This window comes from Erpetoichthys calabaricus, chromosome 9 (genome assembly GCF_900747795.2).
Source record: "Erpetoichthys calabaricus chromosome 9, fErpCal1.3, whole genome shotgun sequence".
Classification (NCBI taxonomy): domain Eukaryota; kingdom Metazoa; phylum Chordata; class Cladistia; order Polypteriformes; family Polypteridae; genus Erpetoichthys; species Erpetoichthys calabaricus.
The window spans coordinates 114,034,703-114,058,624 of record NC_041402.2 but is presented as its reverse complement, the minus strand read 5'-3'; the positions used below and the strand labels follow the sequence as shown (position 1 = coordinate 114,058,624).

The following is a 23,922-nucleotide window of genomic DNA, read 5'->3' as shown; positions in this document are numbered from 1 at the left end:
AGCACATCTATCTTGTTTAAAATTGTCCAAAATGTTTCCAGGGCAAAATCCAACCTGCGAATGTTGCAATCGAGCTCCAGCTTCACTGTGGCCACATGTTTTGGGCGTGCACTAAATTAGCCTCATGCTGCATAAAAAAATTTAAATGTTTATCAGAGTGCCTTGATGTCACAATCACTCCCAATCCATTAATAGCTGAGTTTGGTGTCCTCCCAGATGGATTTAAGGTGGAGAAGGACAAACTGTAATTGTCTTTTCTTCACTATTCGCACGTAGATGCATCTTGCTCAAGTAGAAGAATCCTAACCCACCTCTGTTAAGTCAGTGGGTAACTGAAGTTATATACTATTTGAAATGAGAAAAAATTGAATTCTTACTTAGAGGATCTGTTCAAAACTTTTTTAAAACCTGGCAGGATCTAATCAGTAATATTTTAGAATAAGCACTTATATTGGGGAGAAAGACTGCTTTTCCTCTATACTACTCTAAAAAGTTTTACTGTGGCTGTTGGCCTTTTTGTGTTTCTCATGGGTGGAGGTGGAATTGAATAGAATTTAGTTTTGTTAATTTTGACTTAATTGTATGGAATGTTACATGCTTTTAATAAATTCAATAAAAGTCTTGAAAAAAAAATGAAGATTAAAATGTTGTGGTGATGTAAAATATAGCGGCAGAAAGAAGGTTTAAAAAGGGAGCAGTGTCTTTCCTTCTTTCTCATTACAAACACACTTCATGTACAATAATTATATCTCCAATTTTTTAATCTGCATCATGGGAGCAAAGTTAATATGAAACAATGAAGTAAAGTTACAACAGGATTCTGTAAAACAACAATACATAATAAACTGAAAATCTGAGTTTGTGTGTTGTACAGTCAGAGTTTCTAGATAGCCTGCTTGAAACTGTATATACCATATAGAATTTCAGATATGTCGTTATCTGTACATGAAGCAAGTATATAATTTAAATGTCTGCAACAAATCAATATAAAGCAGTGGTTTTCTTGTTAACAAAAAATTAAATAGAGCATGTAAACAAAAGTATAATTCCATTAACTAACAATAAAATGAAAGCAAAACTAGTTTTTCTAATTGTCATTTTTGAGCACACATGCCAGCATGCTGCTTAAAACCATTCAGTTATAATTGAAATTTAGAAACGAACATTGATTCATGTACATGTGCAAGTACCCCTCACTGCAGCCTTCAGGATCTCGCAATCAACTGGTGTATTCTATGAATTTCATTGAATAATTTCAGCTTTTAGTCAAAACTGAGTGTGAACAACAAAGCCTCATCACTTGCCAGTGACGATTTCTGAGAATTTCATTGGCCATAATTGACTATCAGTCACAGATGTCCTTTTAGTTGTCAGCGAGTAGTTGCTTCTACAAAACTTGAAGAATTTACTAAGTCAGACCGTCCAGCTCTATGCCAACAATAGAGCCTGCCTTCCTCACCAGTTTGTCCAGGCGTGAGGCATCCTTCTTCTTAATGCTGCCTCCCCAGCACACCACTGCGTAGAAGAGGGCACTCGCCACAACCATCTGATAGAACATCTGCAGCATCTTACTGCAGATGTTGAAGGACACCAGTCTTCTAAGGAAGTACAGGCGGCTCTGTCCTTTCTTGTACAGATAATCAGTATTGGCAGTCCAGTCCAATTTATCGTCCAGCTGCACTCCCAGGTATTTATAGGTCTGCACCCTCTGCACACAGTCACCTCTGATGATCACGGGGTCCATGAGGGGCCTGGGTCTCCTAAAATCCACCACCAGTTCCTTGGTTTTGCTGGTGTTCAGTTGTAGGTGGTTTAAGTCGCACCATTTAACAAAGTCCTTGATGAGGTTTCTATACTCCTCCTCCTGCACATTCCTGATGCAGCCCACGATAGCAGTGTCGTCAGCAAACTTTTGCACGTGGCAGGACTCTGAGTTATATTGGAAGTCCGATGTATATAGGCTGAACAGGACTGGAGAAAGTACAGTCCCCTGCGGCGCTCCTGTGTTGCTGACCACAATGTCAGATCTGCAATTCCCGAGACGCACATACTGAGGTCTGTTTGTAAGATAGTCCACGATCCATGCCACCAGGTATGAATCTACTCCCATCTCTGTCAGCTTGTCCCTAAGGAGCAGAGGTTGGATGGTGTTGAAGGCGCTAGAGAAGTCTAGAAACATAATTCTTACAGCACCACTGCCTCTGTCCAAGTGGGAGAGGGATCGATGTAGCATATAGATGATTTCATCTTCCGCTCCCACCTTCTCCTGGTATACAGACTGCTGTCACTGTCCTGCTCCACTGATAGACTGAGAAGGTCATTCCTCCCCCAAACTATGCGACTCTTCAATTCCACCAGAGGGGGTAAACGTTGAACATTATTCAAGTTTTTGTTTGTTTTTTTTTCTGCATTTTTTTTTTTTTTTTTTTTTACTCTTTAATTTAATATTTTTGCTGCTGGAATATGTGAATTTCCCCCTGGGATTAATAAAGTATCTATCTATCTCTATCTCTATCTCTATCTATCTAAAAACATGCAGCTTGTTTGTTTGACAGATTTGTCAAGCTTGAGTGGCTACACTCCCCTCAAATTTGGTCAGTATTTAAACTGGAAAAATAAAAACAGTATTGCTATCTTTTTGTGCCCAAGGAGGTGGGAAGTTCAGCAACCTGCATCAATGACATGCAATTCCAGTTTAAGAAATATAAAGTATTGAAGTCAGATTTTGATGTCTTCAATTCAAAATTATTATTTTATTTGTTATTATCTTACATAGTAATATCTAGCGATCAAATCAGTAAATTTATAGAATAAAAGAACCACAAACTTCTTAATATGTGGATCAGAATGTATATTGCTGTGTTACTATTGGTGTCATTGCAGTGACAAGGAGATGCATGCAGTCAATGCTATCCATCAAGCCGATGGTACACGTATACATTTTGTTTTAATTAGAATTTTTAGTACTGATGTTTTAATGTCAGTTGAGGAGTGGAGCACAGCTAGTATTCCAGTTATACAGTGCCATGAGCTCAGGTTTCATTGCTAGCCTGGTCAAGGTGTATATGTAGTTTGCATGTTTTTTCCATTTTTACATGGGCTGATTTTTCATAACTGCAGAAGCTTACCTGTTTTAAATATGATACATGAATTGAGTCATTGAAGATGCTCAGTTGTCAAAATATGTTTATTCCTAGATGAGCTGCTGCTAAATTACATCCACCCAAGTTTATATGTGTCACATCATTCATGTTGTCTCCAGTCACTACAGTATTCTACAGCTCCTCCCATGCAGTTCTGCCTCTTACACTGCCTGTATGTTGACACCATTGGCTGTGCCTCACACCTCACTTTGGATAAGAGACAGCACCATCTATTTCATTATCCCTAGTGTTGCAGTGCCAGATGCGATTTCTATGAGAATGCATATCTGGGATTAGCATTACAACATTTGTAGTGAATAGCGGTGAAATATGCTGCTGAAAAGGCATCACCCACAGAGCTTTTCCTAAACATCCATCTCTAATTCCTCCACTTAATCTATTTACATTTTTGAGACTTTTAATGTAAAGTCCCAAGAATGTACATACAGGTCCAGTTACCCTTCTCATAAACAAACTAATCAAGAATTCCATACATTATTAACATACAAGCAATCCACAAACATAAGACAATAGATGTAAGTGGCAGCTGCCTAAAAAGTAAACTCTGATGCCAACAGTGAACAGATTGTTTCATCAACCATCTCTCTTATTATTGTTTCGACTCGAAATAACTGTTGTTTTTTGTTTTTTTTAGTACAAGGATTAAAAATAAATTTAAAAGTACATTCATTTTTTTGACATACAGTGGTGTGAAAAACTATTTGCCCCCTTCCTGATTTCTTATTCTTTTGCATGTTTGTCACACAAAATGTTTCTGATCATCAAACACATTTAACCATTAGTCAAATATAACACAAGTAAACACAAAATGCAGTTTTTAAATGATGGTTTTTATTATTTAGGGAGAAAAAAAATCCAAACCTACATGGCCCTGTGTGAAAAAGTAATTGCCCCCTTGTTAAAAAATAACCTAACTGTGGTGTATCACACCTGAGTTCAATTTCCGTAGCCACCCCCAGGCCTGATTACTGCCACACCTGTTTCAATCAAGAAATCACTTAAATAGGAGCTGCCTGACACAGAGAAGTAGACCAAAAGCACTTCAAAAGCTAGACATCATGCCAAGATCCAAAGAAATTCAGGAACAAATGAGAACAGCAGTAATTGAGATCTATCAGTCTGGTAAAGGTTATAAAGCCATTTCTAAAGCTTTGGGACTCCAGCGAACCACAGTGAGAGCCATTATCCACAAATGGCAAAAACATGGAACAGTGGTGAACCTTCCCAGGAGTGGCCGGCCGACCAAAATTACCCCAAGAGCGCAGAGATGACTCATCCGAGAGGTCACAAAAGACCCCAGGACAACATCTAAAGAACTGCAGGCCTCACTTGCCTCAATTAAGGTCAGTGTTCACGACTCCACCATAAGAAAGAGACTGGGCAAAAATGGCCTGCATGGCAGATTTCCAAGACGCAAACCACTGTTAAGCAAAAAGAACATTAGGGCTCGTCTCAATTTTGCTAAGAAACATCTCAATGATTGCCAAGACTTTTGGGAAAATACCTTGTGGACTGATGAGACAAAAGTTAAACTTTTTGGAAGGCAAATGTCCCGTTACATCTGGCGTAAAAGGAACACAGCATTTCAGAAAAAGAACATCATACCAACAGTAAAATATGGTGGTGGTAGTGTGATGGCCTGGGGTTGTTTTGCTGCTTCAGGACCTGGAAGGTTTGCTGTGATAGATGGAACCATGAATTCTACTGTCTACCAAAAAATCCTGAAGGAGAATGTCCGGCCATCTGTTCGTCAACTCAAGCTGAAGCGATCTTGGGTGCTGCAACAGGACAATGACCCAAAACACACCAGCAAATCCACCTCTGAATGGCTGAAGAAAAACAAAATGAAGACTTTGGAGTGGCCTAGTCAAAGTCCTGACCTGAATCCAATTGAGATGCTATGGCATGACCTTAAAAAGGCGGTTCATGCTAGAAAGCCCTCAAATAAAGCTGAATTACAACAATTTTGCAAAGATGAGTGGGCCAAAATTCCTCCAGAGCGCTGTAATAGACTCATTGCAAGTTATCGCAAATGCTTGATTGCAGTTATTGCTGCTAAGGGTGGCCCAACCAGTTATTAGGTTCAGGGGGCAATTAATTTTTCACACAGGGCCATGTAGGTTTGGATTTTTTTTTCTCCCTAAATAATAAAAACCACCATTTACAAACTGCATTTTGTGTTTACTTGTGTTATATTTGACTAATGGTTAAATGTGTTTGATGATCAGAAACATTTTGTGTGACAAACATGCAAAAGAATAAGAAATCAGGAAGGGGGCAAATAGTTTTTCACACCACTGTATGTGTCCTCTAAAATCAAATGAATTTTCATAGAAAAGGACAAGCTGTAATAAAATAAAAGATGGTTTAGTGATGGTGCTCAGTAGTGTTAATGTGATATATTTCAGTACTACTATATCTGGGAATATGTTTGATTTGATTAGCTCATTATTTTATTATTCAATTGCACTAAAAAGAACTTTAGTACACTCAGGAAATGGCCTTTAAACAAAAATCATGAACATCACACACTAACTGAAAGTTGAACAATTTGTGTGTGTGTGTTGTGGTACATTCACTCCAGTTGATCTTCCTGATATATTGATTATACTTGTGCCTGAGTTAACTAAATCTAAACATATTATATTTTTATTTTACAGCTTGTTCCAGCATTACTGCTATAGTCGTGGAGGAATGCGACACACATCTTATACCTGCATATGTGGATCGTAAGTTATTGTTCTCCCCTGCCTTTTACATAGTGTTATATAGAGTTCATGAACACCTGTATTTAATTATATTAATTATATTGTAATTAAATTTTAAATGTTGATGTTTTATTATTTACTTTCAGTAAAAGGACATGAATAGTTAAAAGTGCTTAAAAAGTTTTTAAATTACTGCATGTGTTATATGCAGAGAGCGTCAAAAGTTTACTGAAATTCTGAATTACTGAAAAGACTGAAATCCAGACAAATTATATTTAAACAATTTTTCACCTTTAAGTTCATGTAAACAGTAAAAATCTTGGAAATTTTTGAACAAAAAAAGAAAAATTAAAAATAAAAGCATGCATTGGTTGCATACTAAGTAGTCCTATTGTGAATTAGAGCAGTTGCCCCATCATGTTACTTGAGGGCAGTTAAGCCAACACAACTGTTCTTACTTTTTAAACACTACTATTGACTCGATAGAAAAAAAAAACTGTAGGAACATGATTTACAAGCATCATCATTTTATATTATTTCATTATATTATTATAGATATTATAGTACAGTTATATTTTATTATATAGGTATATTATTATTAGTATGATATAGTTATTATATTATAGTTTTACTGTTGTAGTTATTTCACTGTGATGACCAGAGGGTGTGAAGGAAATTTACAAAGTCCGGATTGGAGAATAAATTATTAAATCAATTATTGGAAAGTTTAGAACCCTGAAATATATTAAGTCAACATTTTGATTGCCAGTACACATTCTGGACTGTTTAAAATGTCAGTAACCAAAATTAACAATATCTGAACTTGCATGGGAAAAAAGTAAGAAAAGTCTGACTTGCAAAGATTAGTTTGTTTTTTTAAAACAATGCATTTCCAAATGAAGGTCATATGTACGGTAAAAAAAAAAAAATAATAAGATTCAGTGAAAGCTTTAGCAAAATGATGGATTAGAGTGAATTCAGTTTTGTAAAGGTCTTTATAAAGATAAATTTGGCCGGATAAGAGGAAGATGTTAGTCAGTGAATTGAGCGACTGACCCATGTACAGACAACTAGTTGCCAGATTTGTGTTGTTCAGTGCTGGGAAAATTATCATCATGGTACAATAGTATTGTTCTTTTGAAAAAATTTAAAAACTTATTTACTTGTTGTAACTGGCAATTTTAATTAGTGACTTTGCTGATTTGTGCAAGACAGCTATTAATAGAGATATTTTTGAAAAGTATATATTGCTGAATTAGTCTAGTTATGCAAATTGAATGGTATGCGTAAGTCATTGCCTGTAACATACTGTAGTAGATGGACAAGAACAGGTGACACTTTTTATAAATATACTTTGTCAAAAATATGCTATATGAAAGCAAAGTGAATGTCTTCTAGTTTTTTTTTAAATTCATATTTAGTGTTTCTCATGACATAGGCCACATTCAAGAATTCCTGTAGTACAGAATCAGGAAATTGGAAAACCTATTACAAATATGTGGACTCGTGCTAATTGAAGTTAAAATAGAATAATAAAGGTTCCTGTCTGTCTGATAGTTGCAACTGTAAAGCTCACAAAGAGTCTCAAGTATCTATTTTAACAGCTCCTTGATTTCCCATAATCCCTTAAAATTAAAAGCAATTTTAATTAAGGTTATATGCAAGGTAACTGCTTTATAGAGAACTGCAAATCGATGTAAGAAAACGTTTTTTTTTTCTAGCTGCGTCCATCCTTAGACCACTAAGGATCCACTTTAGATGAAATTTAAGGGCCAGTTTTCATGTGTATGTAATAGTATGATATTTATGTACATAAGCCCGAAAGTAAATGCACAGTAATATAAAAGTAAATTTATTTTTTTTGTTTGTTCTTTTTTTTCATTTTTTATCTTTTATTGAACTTATTAAAAGCTTGTAACATTCCATACAATCAAGTCAATTTAACAAAACTAAATTCAATTCAATCCCTTCCCATGAGAAAGAGTGGAAGGCCAACAACCAGAGTAAAACTTTGAGAGCAGTAAAGACAGAAGGGAGTCATTCTCACCAATATAAACGCTTATTCTAAAATGTTATTGATTAGATCCAGCCAAGTTTTAAAAACGTTTTGAACAGATCCCCTAAGTAAGAATTATATTTTTTTCCAGTTTTATATAGTATATAACATCAGTTACCCATTGACTTAAAAGAGGTGAGCACAGTCAGCTCATCTTACATATAAATGTCTACGTGTGGAAGTGTATCTGTCTGGCCCGGAAATGAGAGGTGGAGTCAGGGTAAGGGCTCCACTTCCAAGGAAACAGAAAACTCACTTTGCCGCTAATAACACAAGCGAGGCCAGTACGTCAGCAAAACGTTCAGCAGCTCTAGCATAAAAATGTGATTCAACAAAAGCCTGACACACTGAAATGATTCCGCAAAAATATCTTTGTTTTTAAAAGTTTTAGTTAAAATTCAAAGTAAAACAGTTCACACAAAAATGGTGCCCCATGCAACCCAAATGAAAGGACATGATACTGCTGGGGTTGCTAAACGTAGTCTTAACCTTGGCGGAGTCCGTTAATGGAACTTGCCAGTACCCTTTCGTCATGTCAAGAGTGGTTAAGAATTTAGCCTGTCCTAGCCACTCGAGGAGGTTGTCCACTCATGGCGTTGGATAGGTGTTGAATTGGGAAACTTGATTAAGCCATCAGAAGTCATTGCAAAACTGCCAACTCTCGTCAGGCTTTGTGAGCAATACAATAGAATTGGACCGTGGGCTATGACTTTCATCTATCACACCCAGTTCCAGCATATGCTTGATCTCCACCTCCACTTCTGCTCTTTTTGGCTCACGAAGTCAATATGGGCATTCTCAGACGATCACCCTGGGCTCAGTCACAATGTCATGCACAATCATGGAGGGCCGTATGGATTTCTTACTCACCACTTCCAGGACAAACAGTATAACTGATTCCAGCTCCCATCACTGTAGGGTGGTCAAATTAGGGCCGACGTTAAGGTCTACTTTCTAAGCAAAGAGGGAACAGGGGTGTCCGGAGGAGGGTCAGGTTCCATATCCTTCCATGGTTTAAACAGGTTCACGTGATAGACCTGTTTGCTCGGCTGAGGATTTGGTTGTTTTACCAAATAATAGATGAGCTCCTTTCTCTCCTTAACTGCATATGGGCCTTGCCAATGGACCAGTAATTTGGAGTGGGAGGTGGGAACGAGTACCATTACCCAATTTCCTGGGCAGAACTCCCACAGAGTTTTTTTTTAAATTTAATAGTATACGTTTGTTTCAACCTTTATTGCAAGGGAGACAAATCAGGTCATTTTCCAGGTAAATTACTTAACAATATAATGTCTTCCTGTCTTACACTACACGTTTCTTTCTATTTATTTATTATTTTTACTTACTATTTGATTGACTTTATCCAAGGCAACTTGTAACATCTGAGATACAATGATGTTCACTGGCAAACTTAAGATGGGCCTATACTTGTGCTGTCTTGAGCATTAAGGCGTAGTGTGTTACCAGTGGTGTTCTTGGTGACTGCAGTCCCAACTACCTTCAGATCATTAACAAGCTCCTCCCGTGTAGGTTTGAGCTGACCCCTCAACTTTCTCATGAGCATCCTCACCCCATGAGGCAAGATCATTCATGGAGCTCCAGACCAAGGGTGATTGATGGTCATTTTATATTTCCCCCATTTCCAAATACCACGATATCTCTGAAAAGGATGTTTAATGATTAAATCCATCAATCCAGGGATGTGCCCATTCCAGCTAGCATTGAGCACGAGGCAGAAACAATCCCTAGATGGCGCATCAGCTCATCGCAAGGTGAATACAAGCACTCACATACACTAGTGTCTTTTTAGTGCCACCAAATCTGGATATCTTTGGAAGGAAACCAGAGCACACTGTGGAAACCCAGCCGTAAAACACGCAGACTCCAGGCAGGGAACCCTCATGTGTGTAATTATTAACAATATTTAAACAAAATTAACGATTTATCTGTAAAATGTAACATTCATGACGAAATGCATTAATGTATGTAAGTGATATCCAGTGTAAATCTAAAGATTCTAAATGTGCAGAGAGTTGGAATATTATATATTTAATGTGTTCTTTGTGATGATCTTTTGATGTTTGATGCTCCTGTCAGGTCAGGAGGAAACCACAGGAAAAAAAGACGGCACAAAAGATATGTGAGACTTTTAAATTGTATCGTGTCATCAAGATTGGGAATATGTGACACTTGAATATAAAAGCACCACGATTGCATCTGTATGTCGGCATTTTGCTTCACTACATCGAAGCATTCATCAAACATCGAAGTGTGCACATCGATCCCGTAGGATCCACATAGAGGCTTTCTGTCACATGTAGATAGTAAACAGAGACTCGGACATCACATTCCAACTTTTATCACACTGCGCCCCCCGACTTTTTGCTGGTACTGCAACTCGCATACACGTTGCATTAATTTCTGAGGACCTGCTCGGAGGATGCGTCAAATAAACGCTGGGAACTCATAGCAGCCATGATGTGTGCGCGTACATGTTCTGAGCGTGAAGTATAAACGAGCCCTAACGCACCATACTAAATTGGACATCTGTCCATTCATTTTATTAAAACAGTTTAAATATGTAGGGGTAAACATTACAAATAAAGATATTTCTTCAACACAATTTTGGTAACAGCATGATAAAAATCAAACGTAATGTGAATAGATGGTCTATCCTTCATCTCACCTTAACAGGGAGAATTAATTCTGTCAAGTTGAACATCCTTCCTAATCTTCTATTTCTATTTCAGAGCATCCCTATATACATCAACAAATCACTGTTTAAGAAACTAGACTCAATTATAACCTCCTTCTTCTGGAATTCCAGATGTCCACACATTCAAAAGGTGACTCCACAAAGACCTAAAGTAGAAGGTGGCATGGTACTATCTAACTTTTAATTTTATTACAGGGCAGCAAATACATACACACTATGTAGACCTGGAACTTAGCGCAGATTAGTGAATTTACGTAAGCCCGGTCAGCAATGGAATCTAAATCCTGCTGTATTTCTTTTTGCCCTTTGCTTTGTACCCTAGTAAATTCTAACCTTTGTTGATATACCAATAATCCAGTTGTCCACTAATCACTGAGAATAGGGAACCAATATGGGATGCACTTCAAGGCAGAGAAGCTTTTATCTATTGCTACTCTACATAATATTCACCTTTTCAGTCTTCTCAAACCTAGAGTATTTAATCTTTGGAAAACGTTCAGGATCAAGACACATAGAGAACAGTACGTAAATGATCTATTCACATCATATACACAATTACGCTTCAAGTTTAACTACCAACAACTACCAGTGTAAAAAAAATGTTAATACACTTGAGTATTACAATATTATGTTTGATAGTGCATCGATTCTCAAAAACATAGTATCGATTTTTAATTACTAGTTTACATTCAAAGATTCAAGGCACACAGTTCATTTTGATAGCAGTTAACGTAACAACATAAATAGACAGAAAATAGTGTAAGGGTTATTGTGTGTAAGCTTTCAGTACTCAGGAGCACGAATCTGGAAGACAACGTGGATTGTCCAGTGACAAACCGAGCTGACCAGTAACACGACAACCGATGGCTGAATCCAGAGGAGTTAGACCGGCTCCCGTGGAGTACAGAGCAAAATTGTGGGACCATTTTGGCTTTCACAATAAAGAAGGCACTAAGGAGATTGACAAGAGCCATGCTTTCTGCAAATTGTGCCATGCCATAATCAAATATTCGGGGATCACAATGAATCTGAGAGCACACTTAGCAAGATACCATTCTGACGTAGATGTGATTCAGATAAAGGCGCAGCAAACAGCAAGTGTTAAAAAAGTGGTTCCCTCTCAATACACTGTGGAACAAGTTCACACATTGAAGTTAGCACAGACCTCAACTCATGCAAACAAAATAACTCGGTCAATACTCTATTTCATTTGCAAAGATATGCGCCCTTTGGGTGTTGTAGAGAATGAAGACTTCAGAAATATGGTGAATATAATGGAGCCTCGTTACACCATACCTTCCCGACAACACATCACTGACATCGCTGTGCCCAGGTTGTATGAGGAGGTAAAAATGAAACTACTGGAATCTCTCAGCTCCACTGCAGGAGACATCGTTACCGCACAGAGAAGTGTTCTGAAAGCTGGGCATATTGACCAGCTCATCTTCCTCCACAAAAACCTTGACATTAAAAAATACATACAGTAATAACATGTGCAATCCAAGTTTAAGATCTGAAAATGTTCACTCTCAATATATACATATTTTCTTACATTTGTTTAATATTTTCTTTGGGAATCCTGCAAGCACTTTTAATTTTCACTGATATAGGCAGATGTAGTTCCTTTTTTCAGATTGCAGAAAATAGTGTTATGATGTTGGATGTTACAAGGATAATGCATTTTCTTTTATTAAGCACTTGAGATTGAAAAAGTAAAAATGGCCTACATTACAATAGAATGTGAACATTTAAAGCAGAATTTAATATATGCTGTCTGAATTTACAGTATATGTAACACTGTTTGATTTTTTTTAATTTTCTTAATTTGTTTACCTAAAGAATTCTGCAAGCACTTTTTTTTTTTTTACTTATATACTGTAAACAGGTGTTAATTCCTTTGTTCAGATTACAGTGCTATGATGTTATGCATTTTCTTATAAACTTACTTCAAACATAGTGTGGCATGTGAACCTTTAAAGTGGGATCATAAAGTACAGTGATTTTTTAGTGATATAGGAACATGGTAATTCCTTTCCTCAGATTGCACAAAGGTATTGCTATGATGTCTGAAGTTATAGGGACTGCGATTAATGCAGTTGCAGATCCCACTGTTCTGGTTTCATAAAAAGTAAACTTTTTTTTTTTTACTTAGATTTTATGCATATAGTGGTGTGTTCTTTATATTATAATAGTTTTCCTAAAATTATATTAAAAATTGCAATATATCACCTTGCAGTATATCGCAATATATTGAATCATAACCCCTGTATTATGATAGGTATCGTATCACAAAATCTTGCCAATACACAGCCCTACCAGCAACACAATTTTTCCACCATATTTAAATTTGAAATTTTGTTAAAAGAAACCCACCCAGTTTTCCACACCTCATACCTATTTCTGTTCCAGAGGAAATACTGATCAGTATTGGAAGACATAGACAGCATCTCAACAATATATGAAAACATCCCAAAGAATCTTCCCTTTAATGATCTTACGTGGGAAAAGAACCTTTCAAACAACATCTAAGAAAAAGAAGTGAAAGTCGGCCATACATATTATAGAATACACTCTAACTCTATATTTGCAAAGCACTCAATAATTCAATGTAAAAAATTTTATCAGTCACATTTATGTCGTTTAAAATTATCCAAAGTATATCCAGGACAAGATCCAACTTGCAGGTGTTACAATCTAGCTTCAGCCTCACTAGGCCACATGTTTTAAGAGTGCATCAAACTAGCATCAGTTTGTACAAAAATCTTTACTTATCAGACAGCCTTGGTGTCACAATCACCATTAACTCACAAATAATTTTATTTGGTGTACTTCCAGATGGGCTTGAAGTGGGTAAGGACAAATTGATTGTAATTGCATGTAAACACAGATAGCACATAGACTTCTGCTGCTTAACTGGAAGAACCCCCACCCACCTGTTATGAGTCAGTGGGTAACCAACATTCATATTATTTGAAATCGGAGAAAATCTAATTCTCAGTTAGAGGATCTGTACATAGTATTTTTTGAACATTTCAAGATTTAGTTAAATTTTTAGAATAAAAATTTGTTTGAGTGGGATAAGGATGTTTTCACTTTTTTACTTATTTAATTTTTTGGGGGCCTGTCCTCTCTTTCTTTCTGGTGGGAGATAAATTCTTTGTTTGTAAGGTTTTGAAGTTATTTGTTGTATAATTTCTGCATATTTTATGTGCCAGATTATATACTTTGTCACTTTCTTGGAATACAATTATTAGATAAAAAAAATTGCAATTAATATTATTTTAAAATATTTAGCTCTTACAACGATGACACTTGAACTATGAAGTCTTTTTTTTAGAAATGTTATACTAACTGCTAGAATATCTTTCTTCTTGCAGTATTTTGAACTATTTTGAATATATGGAACCCCTTGACATCCACAGCTACATTTTCATGTTACCTTTGGTCCTGTGATGCTCATTAAATAGACGGAGATGTATTTGTTGTATATAAAGTGTGTTTGTAACAAGAAAGAAAAGAGATACTTTTTTTATTGCAGTATTTTATTGAATTAGTGTTTATTTTGCATAGACATTTCAACCTTTTGGTTTCATTAAAATAACTACTTAAACAGTAAATCTTGGGTTTGTAAACATGCTCACTTGCAAAGAATGAATTCCTTTTAAATACGCAGCTGCATTTAGCTCTGTTACTCAGTTTCTGAGCATCATTGTAGCTGTTTTAATCAATATTTAATCAAATAAACTATTTTTTATTATTGTGTATTTCTTGTTGTCAGTTTATCTGTTAACTTATCATATTGAATTACTCTATTCTTAATTGAACAAAAAATGGCATAATTATTAATAAACAGTATAATAGTATAATTATTAATAAAAAGTATAATTATTAATGTAAATGGTCATATTACCAAAACAGTGACATTTTCCACAGCAGGTATCCACACTTGCCATTGCCACAACATCAGATTTCCATGGGAAACTGTTGTGATATAAGATTTTGCATATAAGTTGATAAATATTTTGTATGTCTTTATTTGTAATTTAGGCAAAGCAATGTTACATTAGTGAGAAGCATTCATGTTTAACCGAGGAATGGGTCTCTTTGAATTTTATGACAGAGTTGGGGGAGGATGTGCCTTAAACCAGTTTGACGAGTGTTTCTCTGCTAAAGTCTTTCAACCCCCGCAAGAAAGCCATAAAGACATATGGTCTTGGGGCTGGCAGGTTTTAAGATGTTGTATTCCCCCATTGGTCTGAAGTATGGCTGTTTGGTATTGGCTTGGATCAGAAGCTTTTAAGTACCATGATGTCCTATTGGCTCTAGGGGTTGGACAGAGAATCTATAAATCTGCATGCTCAACCACATTATCTCTCTCTTACCAAACTGATGAAGACCATCACACCATGAACTGAAAGGACAACACAATGGAGACCACAGCTCACCAGCCATATTGGAACAGGCATACGGCCTGTTCTGAAGAAAGCTGAGCACCAATGATGCCTTAACTAGAGACATTTTAAATAACTACAAGTCTGTGTGCCACCTGAAACTACACATCACCATTTAATCAGGTTGTATGGTTGCCAATATTCAAATGTACTTTGCATATTGTTGTTATTTATGAATATTACCAATAATACATTGTTTTATGTGTAACTTAACTCCTGCTTGTCTTTTACTACACCTAATTACCTATAGATATAGAAGGGAAGGTGAAGCTAAGTTATATACTATAATACCTTATAAATAGTGGTAAATCGGAGAGATTAGGCATTCTGACAGAGGCTATATATTAATAATACAATAGGAGAAAGACAAAACAGAAACACTATACATAATGCAAATGTTTTTCATTAAGACAGTGTTGTAAAGCACACAGTAGGTCTAATAGAGTCAAATCTGACAGACCTTTTTAACAAAAAAAATACTACATTCAAATAGGACTCATCCCACTATATTCAAATTTCCAGTTTTTGTCATCAGGTCACAGGCTCAAGGTTCAGATGATAAAAGTCAACAAGTTCAAATACTAATTCATCGCAACTGCTGTTAATCTTCTGAATAAATTCAAATTTAATAAACATTCTGAGGCATAAACCATGCAATTAACAGTTATCATTTGCATCAATCAATAGTCAAGTCTTAACTCTTTTAGGGCAGATGTCGACTTTTGTCAACAGGAGGGGTTGAAGGCGAATGTCGACAAAAGTCGACATCCAGGGATAGGGGGCGACAATCAGCTGTTAATGGCGACAAATCTCACTGTCACGTCACAGGCATTCCCTCTGTGCTTGGAGGAATGCTAGACTCGTTGACTCGGCAACTAAACCTTGCGTGTCCGTGAGTTGCGAAATGTAAACAATGGCAAGATGGCATCGACATGTGAAAAGGGAGCGAAGCAAGTGCAGAAAAGAAAACACTCGGCAGACGATGTTTTGCGCATTATCGCGGAGTCGGACTCTTGATTTTTCAGAATCGGATTTTATTGGCAGCGATCAGGAGATCGAGCAAAAGAGTGAGAAGCAGGCATCAGCTGATCAGACACCAGCCGATGCCGCGCCAGCGGATCTGCTGCCAGTTGAGTGCCTTTGCGCAACCGATGCATCTACGGCAAGGTTCGCATTGGATAAATACACAGACATTGATCCGTTGAGAGCCGATCTGGCTACCAGAGTTTACAAGACGGCATGGCTTGCTGTTGGACACGACAGATCACCAGCTGCTGTACTTCAGGCTGCTCTTCTCCTGATGCTGCTTTTCAGCTACTGTCAGACGAGACAAAGAGGTAGACAGAGATTTTTTTTGAATCGCGGGCTGTGTTTGCATCGCATTCTCGTTTTTCAAAGTGGAAACCCACAACGAAAGACGAGATGAAGCGCGCTGTGGCATTACAAATAGAGATGGGACAGAACTGGTGATATAACTTCAGGGAGCGTGTTTTGTCCCCTGGTGGCTTAGGTACGTGCTGCTGCAAAGTTTTATTCACTTCTGTAATAAACAGAAGCAAATCCCATGGGGTGAGCCAGGCTATAATGCCATACATAAAGTTCATAAAGTTTCAGAAGATGAAAAGAGGTGACAATACGGTTTTCATGCAGGCAGAAAACTTGGTGGCAGTGGCATGGCACGATGGCAAATGGGTGACTTGTCTCTCTACAGTACACACTAACAATATATGTGAGAAAGTGCAGCAACAGACAACTGAAAAATAGGCACCAAAGCAACACATATTGTAAGGAGTGCAATGTGGCAATGACTGAAATTGGCTGCTTTGAGCGAGATCAGACTTTGCTGTGTAAAATGTATGTGATATGTATGTGAAATCATAGAGTATGCAGGCTCATACAACATGCAAGACAGTAACATTTGTCAAAAGTAAATATTTTTTGTTGATTTGATATGTTAAACAATTGCTTTGTGTTCTTTTTTAAAAAATGTTAGTTTTTGGAAAAATATTCAGCCCTGGGAGAAAAGAAACAAAAAAAAATTAGCCCTAAAAGAGTTAATGGTGGTTTAGTTTTAATGTGTGATATGTATGATCTGTATTATGTACAGTGCTATATTTATATAAAGTTTTTACTTGGTTGATATGTTTTTAATGCTATGTCATGATAGTGTTTTAAAATCTGCCAGCAAATCTGATTCCTTCTTGGGACAATAAACTTGAATAAAATCAAAAAGTGGAATATGAAAGTTTTTTCTAATATTTAAATAGAATTTGGTTAAATGCTTATGCATCTGAGAAGTGAGAAACTTTGTAACCCTTATTAAAGTTTAGCATGCAAATAGCCTTACTGCAGTGTGAGATTGTTGGGACTGCATAAATTAATACATTTCTTTGTGGATGAAACAAAATATTTTAGACAGTTTTGGTATATTCATTCTTTTTACTCTTCTTACCATTATTGTATCAAAGAATGACAATGGGGTTTGTTTAACTAATTCATGCATATTGTCTGTGACTGTGCAAGGGAAAATAGTGCAAGAAAATGAATACAGGAATATCTACATCAAGTTTATGCTTCAAAGATCAAAACAGCCTATAAGACAATACTGTAATTGTTATATTTCTAATACAGTATATTTTATGTAAGGTAGTATTTAATGGTTTCAGGTTTGACTGCACTTTCTTTACTGCCAAGATTGGTAGCATACTTCAGCATCAATTCTAAAAAGCATGCTATACAATATTAAAAATAAAATGTGGTAAAAAAAAAAAATCAAGCACATCAAATATAACAAAAGGCTGAACAAAATAATCACAATAAGTTTGCTTTTTTTTTTTTATTGAGCAATTAAAGACAATGAAGATAAGAAAAACAGCATTCTGAAAGCGGATCCCATTTGGCTTAAGCCTACCAGATGCTCACTCCACCTAAGGGAACTCCTGTATTAGCAGAATTTCACAATGTATCTGATATCTGATGCATTATTGGTGATGTGACAATCATTCTAAGGCCCTGCTGCTGGATCAATATGGGAACATTTGTTCAAAATGGCAGTGACACCAAGTTTCCTAATATGACTCCTAGAGCAAAAATAGCCAATAACTGACAATTAAAATAATTGCTACATTTATTAAACATGAACAGTCCTGAGAAGGAGCTCTAACAACAGTATGCTATCTTCAAATAATAAGTCTTATGTTTTGATTCAAATGTGTAAACTGGTTCTTTGACTAATATTTATAGTTAGATCATTTATTGGTAATGTGTGCACAGTGTATGATTGGGGTGATTTAATGTTCACTACCTCTTTCAACAAGACTTTCATGTTGATCGACATTAAATAGAATAATTCATGCTTTTGAAGTTAACTAAGATTTGTGTGGTCGTATGATTGGTAATTAAAAGCTAGGTTAACAAAAATAACATCTAGCTGGAAAACCTTTTAATGCTATATTAAATGAAAAAAATAAATGTCACATTTTGTGTCTTTGTTTATTATTTCACTTAGCTTTAATTATTGGTGCCACAGAGCCAAGATTTTTTACAGTGATAAAAAGTGTATTCTTGTGCTAGAATATACAGTATGAATAAAATGCATCCTTTTTCCTATAGTGGGATTAACTCTGCAGTCCTTCATTATGGTCATGCTGGAGCTCCTAATGATAAGACTATTGAAGATGGAGAAATGTGGTGAGTGTGCTTTTATATTAAATATGAAATCAATCTTCATTAGTAAAGACACTTCTGTGATGTGGAAATAAAAAGATTAAAATGATATATTGTAATTTACTGTAGACATTGTTATGTATGCATTTATAGAGAGAGTGGCATAAACCAAGACATTTGGAACTGTAAGGTAGCAGCACTACTGACCAATGCAAAACCATGCTCCTCCTTTACAAATATAATGTTTAAATCCATGCATTCCTTTTTTCTAAACTTGTATAATAAACAGTAACTTTAAGGTTGTATGTTGATATGGTTAAAGAATAAATCACAATTACAAATGCTGCTGCAAAGGCTACTGTTTGTGTCATATCTGTCTATCTATTGATTTATTGAGGTCTGACAAGTTAGCATTTTAATCTGTGCAAGGTAGCGATTACAAAGAAGTTACAGTATGTACCTAAATGTCAAGTGGATCAGTAGCTGAAAATATAAAACAATTACATGCTCTAAGTCAACCAGTCTCAGTAAGTACGGCATATCCCAAACATAGACAAACTGCATCTGCAAAGAAAAACAGTGGTCGTAAGTTCATGCTTATTGACAAGGATAACGGTCACTTCAGGGTTAGTATAGTTTATTTAAACTTGATTATAGTTTCTGTACCTCAAAAATGACCACAGAATTCAATCAGCACCTTTGTAAAACCCAGTCTCAAGAAAAACTGTATGTCATGAACTTTACAAAGCTTGATCTTTGTGCAGGGCTACCAAAATAGTTGAGAAAAGCAAAGCATAATGTACATAAACTTTCAAAAATTCTTTGATACAGTCCCACAGCGAAAATTAATTTTGAAACTAGAAGACTTTTGTTCGCCTTGGATTGCCTTTGCTGGCAACTCTTTTGTGCTCTTTGGAGCTTCACAGTTTAACAAAGCTTTTTTGTTGGAAATTTCCCTTCTGTTCTGCCATTTGGAAATATACTTGAAACTGTAGTGCTTTGGTAATCTCAGTCATAGCAGTCAGTATTCAGAACTGGATGAACAGTTGAAAAATTCAGTTTAATGTAATAAATTATAAGGTGATACACATGGGTAAAAGTAAGGTCAATTATAAACACTAGAATTTCCAAAGCCTACGAAAAAACTGGTAAACCCGGCCCACCTTAAATCCGTTATCACCTCTCCATCAGCGTCTTTTGTTTTGTAAATGTGTCGATAAGCACAAGCAGCCTACTATGCCATTATCCCACCGCCGCAGAAACGGCAAAAAGCTCTCCCAGCTCAAACCTTGTTTATCTGGGAGTGAGGTACTGTAAATAATATATTGTTGTTTGGAACACATGCATTTCATGTGTGTTCACACATACCTAAAAGACAAACTTTTTTTATGTTTTAGTACTAACGACAAAATTTTGACATGAAGTATATAATGTGTGAAGACTGAAGTCCAAATATCAAATAAACACTTTCACAGAAGATACAAGTATAACAAAACAAGTGCGGTTTTATTCAAGACTATAACCAAAGAAAAAGAAATCTGGTTAGTGTACTTCGTTGTTATGACTTCTTTGGTAGTACAGTGGTAGGGACTACTGACTCATAATCAAGAGGTCGCGGGTTCAAGTCTTGCCGCGACACGAAATAAATGTTTTGAGTAGTGAGCTGCTCTTATTGCTATACAATAAAAACATACATTTTATTTGAGTCTGTAACAGCTAGGGGAAATGTATGGTACTTGTAAAGGTTAGCGTTTTTTTTTATTCAGTTTTATTCTCTGTCTCGTTCACGCTCGCCCCTCTCTGACACTGCTGTTTTCAAATAAATATGTGCTATAACAGAGGTGAACTCAGATGAGGATTAGAGTTCTACATCCCCACAAGAAACGTCCACTCACATATAAGAACAGCGCAGCTGCACCAGGTGTAAAGATAGCACTGTTTGGATGCAACAAGAGGTCCAGCGTCATCCTGCCAGTCAGTCTGCCCTACCCCGTCCTTCAAAGAAAAAGCACGGCTTACAGAGCTTGCCAAGGTATCGAAAGCCCAGTTTGTGATTATGTTTTGTGATGGTCTTTATATGAAAACATTTATATGTTACTTATATAAAGACCAGATTGAATGTTATTTACCTTGATTTATTTACGTTTTTTCCTACAGCGTAAAGTCACAAGTAGACTGCAGAGCTTCCTGTGTTTGATCGACACAGACATGCTGACAAACTACATGTGTACTTAAGTGACTTCAGCTACGACCCTGCCCCATGTAAGGGAAGGTAGTGCATACCTCATTAGTTATGTGCTGTGGTGCCTAGTCAGAGTAAGAAAACACATGAGACCCTGTGAAGAAATAATAATCTAATTATTATTTGTAATCTAAGTTATAATCTTCAGGGTACTGCCACAAAGAGGGTAGTGCAAACTGATCTTGGAATCCAAGTTCAGCTGCATGCCAGGTTCATATAACGGAAGGAGGAGTGATAACTGCACCAAGTCAAAATAAACCTTAAACTCTGTGAAGTAACAATAATCATAACAAAAGATGTATTACTAATTATAAGGTATTTATCTTTTGTTGGAAGAAAAAGTGCAAACCATTTGTACAGATTGATTAGAAACATAAAAGCAAATAATGGCTAAGAACATTAAAATTTTAAAAAGAATTCATCCCTCCATAGCATACACAGTGCTTGTTTCATTCAGTAATCATTTAGCATAACCAGCTTGTAATATTTGGAGTAAAGCCAGAATACATTTAGGCCTTGACAGCCTGCTTAATTAATAAAAGATTCCACTTAAAAAAAATCATTAAGGATGAAAACCTGCAGGCACAGGAGGGTCCCAGGACTGAATGAAACTATAGCAGTTGCTCATCTAGAAAACACAAACTACTGCAGTATTTAAAGAGGACAAAAATTTAAGCAAGGCTGATATTTAGTGAAGCAAGTATTAAAAAATATATTACAATTTAAAATGGTTAATTAGAGTGTTTTTTGGATTTGTTTTACTTCTTTGTATTATTCTTTATCTACAAGGAAAAAATTAACATTAGTAAAGGAAGGCTAAGATTTTCTTTACTATCTGACAAGTTTTCCTGTTTCTCGTCCCCTTCACATGAAATGTGAGCACGTTTTGTTGTCATCATGTCTGTCTGTCCACATGAAGCAATTTAGCTACAAATGAACGAGTTTTGATGTAATTTGGTATACTTAAAAGAAGTTTGTCAGAAGGGTTACATTTTCATTAAGATATCTCGAATGTTACCTCATACTGATTAATTTACTCATCCATTTACTCAAAGGTACCTGGAGAACATGTTTGTATACTATCCTTTTTTACATGTTGGATATCTGCTTCTGATGGTAAAACAAATTTTCAAGACCACAAATTATTAAAATGCCATCAAAGTCATATGCGTAGCTATTCTTTAGTTAAGATAAATTATTAATGCTTTAAATATTTAATTGTGCAAGGCGTAATTTTCATGGTTGGTGTTAATAAACAGAATAAACAGATTTTTTGTTTTAGTGTAATTTTACTTTGAAGGTTTACTTATATAAAAAATTCCAGTTAAATTCTCTTTTAAATCTACATTTAGCTAAAACACAAGATTGTATACAAGGTTGCAGGATATATTTTTAACATTTTAGCCATCCAGAAACTGAAGAAAGGAACAAATTCTAGATGGGATGATGATTAAGAACTGTTTATTGAAGTTTACACTGAGATAAATGCTTAAAAGGTGCATTTTTTCAACCTTTTACAGTACATTTTGTTTTAACACACTATATTAAATAACTTATATTTTTATTTTCTGAAAGTTAAAGTAATTAATCACCCAGCAGTTTTCCATAATTTTAACATGCAAATGTTGATGAAGGCACCTTTCAACATTGTTTCTATGCATAGTCCTTTTAGAAAATAATACACATCAAAACCAGAAATGAAAAAATAATACCAACACAATTGTAAGAAATATTAAAAGAAGCCAATATTATGGTTTAAATAACAGTGTCAAATGTGGTAATGGATATAAATAAATATGATAATATTGTAATAACCACCTGGAAGAAAGATTTATGAGGGACATGATACTACAAAGTTTTACTGGGTCCTTTATTTAAGCTGCTCACTACAAAAATGAAACCTTGCTGATTTTGTTGTTAATGTCCCTAAATGCAACACCAAAGCAACAAAGTAATGACAAACACCTATGGCCTATCCATCACATATCTCACGTTTTCATCTATCTTTATGCTGCTCTTTTAGCTCATTTTGTCCAGCTTCAAGTGCACTTGTGTTTTACTAATATGCTGGAATTCTATGAGGAAGAAACAAAAGCATATGACATTTATTAACTTGATTTCTAGAAGGTTTTTGATTAGGTCCCACATGTGAAGCTGGTGATCAAACTAAAAGAAGTGTGAGATTGAGGTGTAATATGTATGTGGGAGCAAAATAATTTTGAACAATGGAAACAATGAATTGGTGTTACAAATGCTTTCCTTTGAGATTTTAAGCTTTTGTAGCCTCCTTATCATTAGACCCGAGTGTTACTTGAGCTGCGAAAACCGTGCTAGAAGCGTTAATCCCAAATGTCACTCAGGCAACTGTACAGATTTGTCTAGTGTGTTAGAACAGAGAATTACTTGCACTGTAAAAGTGCTGTCAGTGCTGCCGTCCTTTGGAGAAATTATGTTTAAGTATAGGTTTTCAAAAACTTTGGGGGGGGGGGAATCCAAAAAGAAACACGCTATTATTGTCACGACTATGACTTTGGATTGTGTCTTTCACTGTGCCTTAAGATTTACCACCCAAAGGACTCATCTTGAGATTATATACGGTTTTGGCATCATATAATTACTATTGTTATTTTTTTTTTATACTAGCAGGAGTACCCAGTGTTGCCCGGGAATCCTATAACTGGTGAATTTCCTACATGAAAGAAACAGAACACAGAAATAGAAAAAACAGTTTTCTGATTGACATTTTATTGTAATCTAATATATAATATGTGTGTATATATGTTTGTCCACCATACAAATCTGCACCGGGCGTCCGATCCCCACCTGGGGATGAGGCTCCTTTGTGACCAGGAGGAGGTCATGGGGTATGTTTGGTTGGGAAAAATGTTCGTGGTGAAGTGCAGGGCACTTTTTCACTGA

At 35.9% G+C, this 23,922-nt stretch overlaps 1 protein-coding gene across 1 annotated transcript in view; it reads left to right on the top strand.

Moving 5' to 3' along the window:
- The window catches only part of pepd (peptidase D), a 347,373-nt gene that overhangs the window by 264,702 nt on the left and 58,749 nt on the right, over window positions 1-23,922 (top strand). The window contains exons 10-11 of the mRNA XM_051931543.1: window positions 5,825-5,893; window positions 18,708-18,785. Coding sequence (XP_051787503.1) covers window positions 5,825-5,893; window positions 18,708-18,785 — 147 coding nt within the window. The remainder of the gene's footprint in view (window positions 1-5,824; window positions 5,894-18,707; window positions 18,786-23,922) is intronic.